General features: G+C 47.0%; 2 protein-coding genes across 2 annotated transcripts in view; both read left to right on the top strand.

Moving 5' to 3' along the window:
• Nucleotides 1-12,967, top strand: part of LOC122919723 (oocyte zinc finger protein XlCOF7.1-like) — a 285,514-nt gene that overhangs the window by 12,464 nt on the left and 260,083 nt on the right. The window contains exon 2 of the mRNA XM_044268907.1: nucleotides 4,945-5,105. Coding sequence (XP_044124842.1) covers nucleotides 5,022-5,105 — 84 coding nt within the window. The 5' untranslated portion in view covers nucleotides 4,945-5,021. The remainder of the gene's footprint in view (nucleotides 1-4,944; nucleotides 5,106-12,967) is intronic.
• On the top strand, nucleotides 5,577-8,750 carry LOC122946122 (gastrula zinc finger protein XlCGF71.1-like). Its single transcript, XM_044305489.1, has 4 exons — nucleotides 5,577-5,595; nucleotides 6,246-6,343; nucleotides 6,418-6,543; nucleotides 7,943-8,750. Exons 3-4 carry the CDS (start codon nucleotides 6,426-6,428, stop codon nucleotides 8,611-8,613), a joined length of 789 nt encoding a protein of 262 aa, XP_044161424.1. The 5' UTR covers nucleotides 5,577-5,595; nucleotides 6,246-6,343; nucleotides 6,418-6,425; the 3' UTR covers nucleotides 8,614-8,750.

The following is a 12,967-nucleotide window of genomic DNA, read 5'->3' as shown; positions in this document are numbered from 1 at the left end:
GTGTCTTCTTTCCAAAGTGGGGTCACATGTGGGGTATTTATACTGCCCTGGCTTTTTAGGGGCCCGAAAGTGTGAGAAGAAGTCCGGGATCCAAATGTCTAAAAATGCCCTCCTAAAAGGAATTTGGGCCGCTTTGCGCATCTAGGCTGCAAAAAAGTGTCACACATGTGGTATCGCCGTACTCAGGAGAAGTTGGGCAATGTGTTTTGGGGTGTCATTTTACATATACCCATGCTGGGTGAGAAAAATATCTTGGTCAAATGCCAACTTTGTATAAAAAAAATAGGAAAAGTTGTCTTTTGCCAAGATATTTCTCTCACCCAGCATGGGTATATGTAAAATGACACCCCAAAACACATTCCCCAACTTCTCCTGAGTACGGCGATACCAGATGTGTGACACTTTTTTGCAGCCAAGGTGGGCAAAGGGGCACATATTCCAAAGTGCACCTTTCGGATTTCACAGGCCATTTTTTACAGATTTTGATTGCAAAGTACTTCTCACACATTTGGGCCCCTAAATTGCCAGGGCAGTATAACTACGCCACAAGTGACCCCATTTTGGAAAGAAGACACCCCAAGGTATTCCGTGAGGGGCATGGCGAGTTCCTAGAATTTTTTATTTTTTGTCACAAGTTAGCGGAAAATGATGATTTTTCTTTTTTTTTCTTTTTTCCTTACAAAGTCTCATATTCCACTAACTTGCGACAAAAAAATAAAAAATTCTAGGAACTCGCCATGCCCCTCACGGAATACCTTGGGGTGTCTTCTTTCCAAAATGGGGTCACTTGTGGCGTAGTTATACTGCCCTGGCAATTTAGGGGCCCAAATGTGTGAGAAGTACCTTGCAATCAAAATGTGTAAAAAATGGCCTGCGAAATCCGAAAGGTGCACTTTGGAATTTGGGCCCCTTTGCCCACCTTGGCTGCAAAAAAGTGTGACACATCTGGTATCGCCGTACTCAGGAGAAGTTGGGGAATGTGTTTTGGGGTGTCATTTTACATATACCCATGCTGGGTGAGAAAAATATCTTGGTCAAATGCCAACTTTGTATAAAAAAATAGGAAAAGTTGTCTTTTGCCAAGATATTTCTCTCACCCAGCATGGGTATATGTAAAATGGCATGCCAAAATACATTCCCCAACTTCTCCTGAGTACGGCGATACCAGATGTGTGACACTTTTTTGCAGCCAAGGTGGGCAAAGGGGCACATTTTCCAAAGTGCACCTTTCGGATTTCACCGGTCATTTTTTACACATTTCGATTGCAAGGTAGTTCTCACACATTTGGGCCCCTAAATTGCCAGGGCAGTATAACTACGCCACAAGTGACCCCATTTTGGAAAGAAGACACCCCAAGGTATTCTGTGAGGGGCATGGCGAGTTACTAGAATGTTTTATTTTTTTGTCGCAAGTTAGTGGAATATGAGACTTTGTAAGAAAAAAAATAAAAATAAAAAATCATCATCATTTTCCGCTAACTTGTGACAAAAAATAAAATGTTCTATGAACTCACTATGCCCATCAGCGAATACCTTCGGGTGTCTACTTTCCGAAATGGGGTCATTTGTGGGGTGTTTCTACTGTTTGGGCATTGTAGAACCTCAGGAAACATGACAGGTGCTCAGAAAGTCAGAGCTGCTTCAAAAAGCGGAAATTCACATTTTTGTACCTTAGTTTGTAAACGCTATAACTTTTACCCAAACCATTTTTTTTTGCCCAAACATTTTTTTTTTATTAAAGACATGTAGAACTATAAATTTAGCGAAAAATTTATATATGGATGTCGTTTTTTTTGCAAAATTTTACAGCTGAAAGTGAAAAATGTCATTTTTTTGCAAAAAAATCGTTACATTTCGATTTATAACAAAAAAAGTAAAAATGTCAGCAGCAATAAAATACCACCAAATGAAAGCTCTATTAGTGAGAAGAAAAGGAGGTAAAATTCATTTGGGTGGTAAGTTGCATGACCGAGCAATAAACGGTGAAAGGAGTGTAGTGCAGAAGTGTAAAAAGTGCTCTGGTCATGAAGGGGGTTTCAGCTAGCGGGGTTGAAGTGGTTAAATTTCTGTGTGCCTATATGAAGATGGCAATGAAATAAGTTAAAACTAAAGAAGCTAGCGTGTACGTGCTAAGCAAGCAGTGTGCATTTCTTGCTAAAAAGCATATTAGCAATCAGCAATTAACCCTTTAGTAGATTATTTGTGTACCAATCAGAAGTCATTGTTGGAATCTTTGTAAACCAATTATGTCAATACTTTAAGAGGTTACACCCTTGGAATGTACAGTGTTCATTTTAGGACATGGTCAGATATGCCAGTGTGACACCTGACTCTGACTCCTGACCCTGACACTTGACTATGTTATCTGACCATGTCCTAAAAAGAACACTGTACACTCAACGTTCTACCACCTCATTGTCACTGTCATATCAGAAAAGAGTGACGGCATCTAGTGTCCTTGTCATCATAAAATAAGGAATGTTGGAAGTCAGATCATTGGTGATAGTCGTGTAGAAATAATGCCAGTGTGACACTTGACTCTGACACTTGACTCTGACGCCTGACTCTGAACACTGTAGGAATGGGTATAAATAAAGGGCCTAGGACACTCCCAATTTGGGATCCTGGCAGAGTTTTAACCTGTGTGCTGACTTCTATCATTCACCTTGAACACGTGGCTCGATCCTCACGTGACTGACCCTAGGTCTGCCACAACAAGCAGGAGCTAACAGTGCTGGGAGATCTCGGCTCTGAAGCCTGAAGGATTATTCTGCACTGTTGTACAGGCCGCACCTTGGGATCGTTGCGAAGTAACAAAAAATTCATAATCGCTGTATAATAAAAAGTTCTGTAACTTTCTAACGGACTTTGTGTTCCAATGTCTCATCATTTTCTATACCTCTGCTTGCTGTCAGTGAATGGAAAAATCTTTTGTGTACATCCACATACTGAAAACGTATACTGACCGTTTACAACAGAGGGTTTGTTACAGTTGGATCAAGTATAGCCATTCCTTTTTTGAGCTAAATAGTACAAATCTCTCTCCTGTCCTGATAGTTCGTGACAATGTATCAGTGCAGGCAAAACGTATCAAACTGGAGTTCGGACTGTTACACGGCTGCACAGGGGATTTCTGGATATAAATGCAACAAAGCCTCAGCTGTGAGAAGTAGTAGGTTTGTGCAGGTTTTTAGCCTCATGCACTGACGGCAAGCAGAGATCTTAAAAATTAGGAGGAGCTGAGCCACAAAGGCTAATAGGCTGTCACAGCTCGTTACAATATAATTATCAGAGGTTGGCCTTGTAACGAGCCCTGCAGCTGAATGACAGCAAGCAGAGATCTTGACAACTGTGTATACTGACCCAGACATTATATTGGAAAAGCATATTGCTCGGAATTATACAAAGAATAACGCCAATTTGCTGAAATGGTCCAATTAACCCCTTGTCTGCTGTACTGTCCACTCCCTATATACAGACGTGTTTGCACATTTACTTTAGGGCTCATGCACACGACCGTATGCCCTCCGAGACATCTTATGAGTGCAGGACAATAGTCCCTCGCTCACGGATTGCATATGTCGGAGGGCATACGGTCGTGTGCATGAGCCCTTACTTTGTATATGTTGAGCTCAGTGGATAGAGGACCTTTGATGACATCATAATCATGTGACCAGTCACATGGGTGATAGTAGGGCCCTATTTTGTCACATGATCATGACATCATCAAAGGTCCTTCATGCACCCTGAGATGGACCCTTTTGGGGTGTTGGTGAATGTCTCCAGGGTTTAACCATTTCCTCTCCTCAGCATCTCCCCGATTTCTATAAACGACTGGTAACTACTTCTACAAAAGGCGTGTCTGTATATTATGTATATATCATGTATATATGTGTGTATATAGTATGTATCTTATGTGTCTTGTGTGCACTGGTACAGCCGACTCATACTAAACAGGGCACATGGTGGAGGCATCAGAGTAGTGATTGTCACTGGGCAGAGACATCAGAGTAGTGACTGGCACAGGGCGGAGGCATCAGTGCAGTAACTGGCACGGGGCAGAGGCATGGGTGCAGTGATTGGCACAGAGTGGAGGCATCGGTGCAGTGATTGGCACAGAATGGAGGCATCGGTGCAGTGATTGGCACTGGCCAGAGGCATCGGTGCAGTGATTGGCACTAGGTGGAGGCATAGGAGTAGCGGTTAGTTTAGATTAGCTTGGCTGCTGCATTCAGGATAGACTGGAGAGTTACAGTAATCCAGACAGGAATGGATCAGAGCAACAATGAGAGGTCTTGGTGTTTCCATAGTAAGAAAAGGGCGAATTCCGAAGACGTTTTTGGGGTGCAGGTGACTTGAGCGGGGAAGCGATTGAATACAGTGGGTGAAGAAAGGATATAAGTTGACCATTACCCCAAGGTAACCAGTGTGCTGCACAGGAGTTATGGTACAGAAAGATGTTCTTCAGCAGCTGTAGTGCATATTGCACAGTTTTGTGTCCCTGGGAGGGTCATGCTCCTTATCCTACAGGGAGTCCAAGGTTTGGCCCCTTCCATCTTCCTGTTAGCTCATGAGTATATATGTGCCCAGTGGTTATGTCCTGTGAAGCTGTACCTGTATCAGGAACAGAAAGGGGAAAGTGCTTCTCTAGTTCTCCAGAAAGGTCAGGTTTTGGTGGTGCTCTATAGATCACTGCGTACTGACATATGTCCCCTCATCACATTTTCTTGCCCCCTTTCCTGTTGACCATTTTCAGCCTCTGTCTCTCGCTTTTTTCCTTTTTCGTGTCCCAAGACGTGTTAAATAGCCAGACCTTGACTTGTAGGGAGCCACTTCCAAAAGGTGACGCTAGAGAGATGGTTCTGTTTCCCTGGAAGATGCCTCTTTGCACACAATATTCTTTTCTCAAGCAATGAGGTATCGCTCGTCTTGTCCTCTCTCCAGGTCCCTGCAGTGTAGGATCCTCTCCATTCAAGTTCCTTTTATAAGATAATTGTCCTTCTCCTGACTGAGCACTCGAGATGGACACGAGTCGCCGGAGTCACAAAATGACCGAGCAGATATTGAACATCACCCTGGAGATCATCTACCTGCTGACTGGAGAGGTGAGGCGCTGAGAGATTTATATCATGGCATCACTCTAGGCATAAAGAGGGGTCAAGAGATGATGAGAGTGATACTTATCAGTGTGTCTCTCTCTATACACAGGATTACATGGTGGTGAAGAAAACTGGTGGATGTGTGGCACCCAGCACCCATCCCGTTGTGTTCGGAGGGTGGAACGAGAGCAGAAGCCCTAACATGGTGCCTCCACCTGAATCACTGATACATGAGAGACACAAGGAGCAGAAGATACTAGAGCTCACCAACAAGATCATCCAGATGCTGAGCGGAGAGGTGAGCGCTGCTGGGAATACTGGGATACAATATGGTAATGTGTCCAGGGGGTGACTGTATCATTGTGTTGTCAGGTCCCTGTCAGGTGTCAGGACTTCACTGTCTACCTCTCCATGGAGGAGTGGGAGTATTTAGAAGGACACAAGGATCAGTACAAGGATGTCCTGATGGAGGACCACCAGCCCCTCACACCACAGGGTAAGAGGAGACTGTCCATACACGTTAAGGGGTTATGTTACATAGGTGACCTATTACTAATTAAGGCTCTATTCACACTGTGTTTGCAGTGGAGAATTTCATGGCGCACACTTCTGCCTTCAACGTACGCCACTGTATAGGTATATACTGGTATTCATCAACCATAGGCTAAAATGTTAAAAAAAAAAAAAAAAAACTGTATGGTTAAGAAACATAGAAACATAGAATGTGTCGGCAGATAAGAACCATTTGGCCCATCTAGTCTGCCCAATATACTGAATACTATGAATAGTCCATGGCCCTATCTTATATGAAGGATGGACTTATGCCTATCCCATGCATGCTTAAACTCCTTCACTGTATTTGCAGCTACCACGTCTGCAGGAAGGCTATTCCATGCATCCACTACTCTCTCAGTAAAGTAATACTTCCTTATATTACTTTTAAACCTTTGCCCCTCTAATTTAAAACTGTGTCCTCTTGTGGTAGTTTTTCTTCTTTTAAATATGCTCTCCTCCTTTACCGAGTTGATTCCCTTAAAATAAAGTATCCTGACATATACCAGTCTGATGGAGGCTGTGGAAGCTTTGGCGCTGCTCTCATTCAGCCTGGACAGTGTGTATTCAGTACCCTGTGTGTGCTTCTTACAGAAGGATCCGGTAAGAGTCCCTCACCAGAGAAGTGTCCCTGTCCCCTCTATCCTCAGGATGGTCCGGGGGGAAATCCCAGTGTCCCAGGAAATCAGCAGGTAGAAGAATCTGACATAAAGATCATAAAGAATCCTAAGTAGGCATCACTACATGAAGCTGTATCTGTGTCTAGTGCAATTTATGTTACAGATGGACGACCTGATCGTTGTCAAAGTGGAAGAGACAGAGGGAGACGAGGAGTATTATAAGACTGATCTCCATTATAAGGAGGAGGAAACTCTCACCAGTATCAGCACAGGTGAGTGGTAACCTCCTCATGGAGAAGAGTCACATTTATGGACAGGTCGGAGTGTATGTTGGGCAGTGCTCTTGATGTATTCCTCTCACCTGATGTGATCAGAGCCCTGTTCTATGCCCTGCTCTGCCAGAACAATCTAAGGCTCTGTTCACAGTATTGAGCTTCCAACAAAGTACGGCGTGTGTACACGAGGAATACCATTCCTAATATTTGTGGCCATTATATGACTTGTATCTGCCATTTTTAGCAGTTTTACTCTATGCTTGCTGAATATCTGGTTTGCAGTTCTTTCAGATACGGTAGATGGAGACTAGCTGCCATCCACTGCTCACACAAAGTAGAGGAGAATCTTCTTCCTAACTGTCTCACAGTCACTCAGAAGCAGTCCTAGGACATAACAGAGAAGTGCTGACCTGTGTTTTTGTGAGTGAAGCACTTGTGATGAGCTATAAGCTTCCTATGGAGCAGTGGCTTAACTAGAAATGACTGGGCCCCACAGCAAATTATTGAACGGGCCTCCCTTCTCTCGGAAACTTCTTCACAACTCCCTTCTCCTGTGCAACCCCCGCTCCTGCGGCTGCTCAAGATCTCTCTCTCAGATCAGGCTCAGCAGCTGCTCTGACCGTTTCCTATCCATATACACTGTATGTCATGTCACTGTATAATACTGTTGAGGGGGCCCTGGCAATAAAATCTTTTAGTCCTCCTTCTGGTTGGGCCCCATTGCAGCCGCTTTCACTATAGCTATGCCCCTGCTATGTAGCTGTGCTGACCTGCTTGTCTGTGTGTGTGTCTCCTCAGTTCCTCCTCACTCCTCTCCCTCCCCTTCCCATAGACTTGCACTGACATGTGTAATATGATCCTCCTGCAGAGATTATCCCTACTGGATGGGGAAAAGGCATTTTTCAAAGTTAAAAGCAATTATCGGGGCGGGGGGGCAAGGCTTGTAAACAGCTGATAGCAGGAGAACTGGACATTTCTCACCGATAAAACATATTACAAAGTTTCCTTTGGTCGCTTGAACTATTGAGTTATGCAACATTTTGTGAAAATTTAGTGACTATTTAAGCTCAGTTTTGCCTGGTATCCAGACACCTGAAGGACCACACTGTAAGTAAATGAGATCAATTATCATATGGATCTGCCGTACCAGTCACGGCTCCATTAATAATAGAGGGTTCTCCGATTTCCTGCCACACAAACATTCTGATAGACTGAGTTTCTTTGAAATTGGTCACAGTATCTGAGATAGGGAAATTAAATTGTGAGCCCCACAGAGGACATGGACTCTTGAGTGATGACCATGTCTTTAAAGTGCCTCTTTCATGACTTTGCACTGGGTTCACTCGAATAGGGCTGTGTTGCGGTGTCTACTTACAAAATCTTTCTTTTTTCCCAGCAGGCGCCCCCCTGAGCCTCGACTGCCGTCCTCTCCCTTCATCTTCAGATTCTAACGCGAACCTTAACATGGCACCGAATGGTGAGCACTTTATTACCATAAGCATTCCTTCCATCATCCACAGCGGGGATCTGTTACCTGCTCCCGCTACCCTCATCCAGCCTCCATCTGATCAGTCACAGGTTCCACATCTGCTTCCAAGGCCTGAAGCTGAGAAGCAGAAGAACAATCCAAAAAACAAGGGACGATTTCCATGCGCAGAATGCGGCAAAAGTTTTGCGATGAGATCAAACTTCATGGAACATCTGAAGGTTCACACAGTGGAGAAGCCGCTTCCGTGCACCACGTGTGGGAAATGTTTCAAACGGAAGTCGGATCTGGTCAGGCACCAGAAAACTCACACCGGGGAGAAACCCTTCTTATGTACAGAATGCGGGAAACGTTTCGCCATAAAATCAAATCTTTTTGCACACCACAGAATTCATACGGGGGAGCGTCCGTTCCCGTGTCCCGTGTGTGGGAAGTGTTTCATCCAGAAGTCAGATCTGGTCGTGCATCAGATCGCTCACACCGGGGAGAAGCCGTTCGCCTGCACGGTGTGTGGGAAATGCTTCAACCGGAAGAGGAGTCTCGTTCGACATCAGAGAATCCACACAAGAGAGAAGCCCTAGTCGTGTCCACCGCGCGGGAAGCTTCATCCAAGACCTGGTGCCTGAGACAATCCGCGAGGGGAGGAGAAGTCATTTTCATGTCCAGAATGAATCCTTTTTTGTATAAATAAATAAATAAATCAAAGTCATTTCACGTTCATGATGCGGGAAATGGTTTGTTAAGGAATCAAATCTGGGTGACTGTCAAACATTTTCATTAGACGCCCCCCGTCTATATGCCTTTCTGAGGCACATGGATATCCTAGGGGGGGTCCCCACTCAGAACCCCTCTATAAACAAAGAAAAACGAAGCTCCTCTGTACTGGCATCTCCTGTTCTGATGGATGTAGAACATACCTACTGTGGGGATTCGCTTTGGTAGGCAGGGTAAGCAGACGCAGTACAGAGGCAAAAACAAGGTTTAAATCAAAGTTCAGTGTTTATTCACACATAGCAAGAAAACAAGCCAAAAGAAAGTGTTCAGTTTTGGTGCCTGTTCACACCACACAAAGTTCACAGTGCAAAAAGACGTCACCTGGTCAGCAGATGATTTTCACCCAGAGTCCGCAGCAGTCTTTAGTGGCCTGTTTCCCCAGCCTATGGCTCACACAAACAGATGACTCAGTGTCTCCAAACCACAGACTCCTCAGCTCCTCTGTCATGGAGGATAATCCACCACCTGAACATGCTGGCTGGGTTTTTTATATTCCAGCCAAAACTCGGCCTGGAACCGTGGGGAACAGCCACCCACCCTGCTCTTTGGCTGCTCCCAATAAGAACCGGCCCGGATTGGCTTTACAGCCATTCTAACAGTTGAAGTGTCAGATTGCACTACAGACCTGACACTTCAGGAAAAAACCCGGTTCTTACCTCACCGAGGCCAGGAACCTCGGTGACACGTATCTTCCGTCAAAGACGGCTCCTTGTTCCTTCTTACATACCTCCCCCATTTGTTCAACCCTGAGGGGGTGAACACTTGCCAGACAGTGTACGCGGGATAGGGCATCCGCGTTTCCCTGTAACCTGCCTGCCCTGTGTTCCACGGAAAACTTAAAATTTTGCAAAGATAAGAACCACCTGGTGACCCGAGCATTCCTCTCTTTGGCCTGGCTCATCCATTTCAAAGGGGAGTGGTCGGTCACCAGACGGAACCTTCTCCCCAAAAGGTAGTAGCGGAGAGACTCTAGTGCCCACTTGATGGCCAGGCACTCTCTCTCCACTATACTGTACCTAGTCTCGGCTGGGGTGAGCTTCCGGCTGAGGAAGACAACGGGATGCTCCTCCCCGTCAATATCTTGAGATAGTACAGCACCGAGACCTACCTCAGAGGCATCGGTCTGCACTATAAACTCCCTTTTGAAGTCGGGCGCCACCAAAACCGGGGACCCACACAGGGCCGACTTCAAAGCGGAGAAAGCCTTTTCCGCCTGCTCATTCCAGTGGACTGTCACTGACTTGCGTCCCTTCAAAAGGCCTGTCAATGGTGCGGCGACTGTAGCAAAATTGGGGACAAACCTCATATAGTACCCCACCATACCCAGGAACGATTTTACTTGCCGAGTAGAGACAGGTCGGGGCCAATTCCTAATTGCCTCAATTTTGTTCACCTGAGGTTTGATCACTCCGCGCCCAATGACATAGCCCAGGTACTTGGTCTCTTCTAACCCTATCGAGCACTTTTTTGGGTTAGCGGTTAAGCCAGCCTTCCTAAGGGAGTCCACTACAGCCTGGACTTTAGGTAAGTGACTTTCCCAGTCGTTGCTATGGACAACGATATCGTCCAGGTACGCTGAAGCGTATCGACGATGTGGACGGAGTACAATATCCATTAACCTTTGAAACGTGGCGGGAGCGCCATGTAGACCAAAGGGTAATACCTTGTACTGATACAGCCCCTCTGGCGTGACGAAAGCCGTTTTTTCTTTGGCAGCCTCCGTCAAGGGTACCTGCCAGTACCCTTTGGTGAGGTCCAACACAGAAAAATACCGGGCTTGGCCCAACTTTTCAATAAGCTCATCCACTCGGGGCATGGGATACGCGTCAAACTTGGACACCTCATTAAGTTTGCGGAAGTCATTACAAAACCGCAATGTCCCGTCTGGCTTGGGTATTAATACTTTCGGACTGGCCCACTCACTTTTTGACTCCTCGATGACACCCAGCTGGAGCATTAGCTGCACTTCCTCAGTGATGGCTTGTCGCCTAGCCTCGGGTACCCGGTAAGGTTTTAACCGGACTTTCGCCTGAGGCTCAGTGACAATGTCATGCCGGATTACGGACGTGCGTCCAGGGAGGTCTGAGAACACATCCGTATTCCGACTAATGAACTCCCTGGCTTCCTGAGCCTGTTTAGAGGAGAGGCTGTCAGCAATTTTCACTGTGACAGCCGCTTCCCCTGCTTCAGACTGAGGGGCCAAAACAGCTTCCCCTAGGAACCCTGGTCGTGGGCTGTCTTCCGTACAGGTTTCCCTTTCCTTCCACGGCTTGAGCAGATTCACATGGTACACCTGCTCCGGCTTTCGCCTCCCTGGCTGGTGTACTTTGTAATCTACTGGTCCAATTTTTTCTAGTACCTCGTAGGGCCCCTGCCACCTAGCTAGGAACTTACTATCTACCGTTGGTACCAGAACCAACACCCGATCACCCGGGTTAAAGTTTCGGACCCGAGCCTGCCGATTATAGACCCTACTCTGGGCTCGCTGCGCTGCCACCATATGCTCCCTAACCAGAGGTAACACTGTTTCCATCCGTCCCTGCATCTGGGTGACATACTCAACTACACTTTTGTGCGGTGTGGTTTGTTGTTCCCACGCCTCTTTGGCGACGTCTAATAAACCACGAGGGTGTCTGCCGTATAGTAGTTCGAAGGGCGAGAACCCAGTAGAGGCCTGGGGCACTTCTCGCACTGCGAACATGAGATAGGGCAGAAGAAGGTCCCAGTCCCTCCCATCCTTAGACACCACTCTTTTCAGCATATTTTTTAACGTCTGGTTAAACCTCTCTACCAGGCCATCCATTTGCGGATGATACACGGATGTCCGTAACTGTTTTATTTGGAGCAACTTACAGAGTTCCCTCATGACCTTGGACATAAATGGGGTCCCTTGGTCAGTTAGAACCTCCTTAGGCAGACCCACTCTAGAAAACATTTCCATTAACTCCTTAGCTATGAGTTTGGCTGACGTATGACGCAATGGCACCGCCTCCGGGTACCGCGTGGCGTAGTCGAGGATGACCAGGATGTGCTGGTGCCCTCTAGCTGACTTCGGTACTGGGCCTATAAGATCCATAGCGATCCGCTCGAAGGGAACCTCAATAATCAGGAGAGGGACCAGAGGACTACGGAAATGTGGCTGGGGGCTGGTTATCTGGCAGGTTGGGCAAGACTTGCAAAACTCTTCTACCTCTCTGAACACACTGGGCCAGTAAAACCACTGTAAAATCCGGTCCTGTGTTTTCTGCTGGCCCAGGTGTCCCCCAAGAACATGTTGGTGGGCTAATTTCAACACGAGCTTGCGATATGCCTGGGGCACCACCAGCTGTTCAATATGTTCACCCCGTAGTTTATTTACCCGGTACAGCATCTCCTGTTGAACCACAAAACGGGGGAACATAGATTCGGCCCCCGGTTGTTGCGGCTCACCCTCAACTACTACCACATTTTCCCAGGCTCGAGATAGAGTCGGATCCTGGTGTTGTGCTGTACCGAAATTATCCCTAGAGACATTGAGGTCTGCCAGCTCAGGACCCGGCGGCAAATCCTCTACGTCTCCCACCATCACACTTAACGGGGTTGTCTCCCCCTCTTCCACCGAAGTGGCGGTCACCCCTACAGCTGGTCCTTCTGACTCCGGTTCCCAAGGTTCTGGCCTCCCCCCTGAGTCAGGCCACTCTGCTAGGGGTACATCTGTCTCCCGGGTAACTTTCGTATCCGGCCAGAGTGCCGGGAACCCGGGGAAGTCTCTCCCAATGATCAAGTCATATGGTAGCTTTGTGGCGACGGCCACCTCATGCATCCACCTGCTGGCCACCATTGACAGAGAGACCAGGGCAGTGGGATACTCCTTTAAGTCCCCATGTATGCAAACAACACCGACTCTTCGGCCAGTATACTCAGCCGGCCGCACCAGGGCAGCTCTTACCAGGGACACCAGGCTCCCTGAATCCAGCAGAGCCACCGCCAGAGTGCCCCCCACTTCCACCTGGCACAGGTGGCTTTTGTCCATAGTCTCTGAAGTTCCTGTGGCACACAACATCCTGGCATATGAGTGGCGGAAGCCATAGTTGGTGTCCATGGGTTCCCCCCGATGGGGACAGTCAGCCCTTATGTGTCCAGGCTCCTGACAACGCCAGCAGACCACCGGGTTGGGGTCGG

This window comes from Bufo gargarizans, chromosome 9 (genome assembly GCF_014858855.1).
Source record: "Bufo gargarizans isolate SCDJY-AF-19 chromosome 9, ASM1485885v1, whole genome shotgun sequence".
Lineage (NCBI taxonomy): Eukaryota > Metazoa > Chordata > Amphibia > Anura > Bufonidae > Bufo > Bufo gargarizans.
This window is presented reverse-complemented; position numbering and strand designations above follow the sequence as displayed.

What these genes read in the sequence shown, in the direction of transcription:
- LOC122946122 (XM_044305489.1), top strand. Translation starts at nt 6,426, where the DNA reads ATGTTACAGATGGACGACCTGATCGTTGTCAAAGTGGAAGAGACAGAG. An exon ending in TCTCACCAGTATCAGCACAG is followed by an intron (nt 6,544 to 7,942) that starts GTGAGTGGTAAC and finishes CTTTTTTCCCAG; the next exon opens with CAGGCGCCCCCCTGAGCCTC.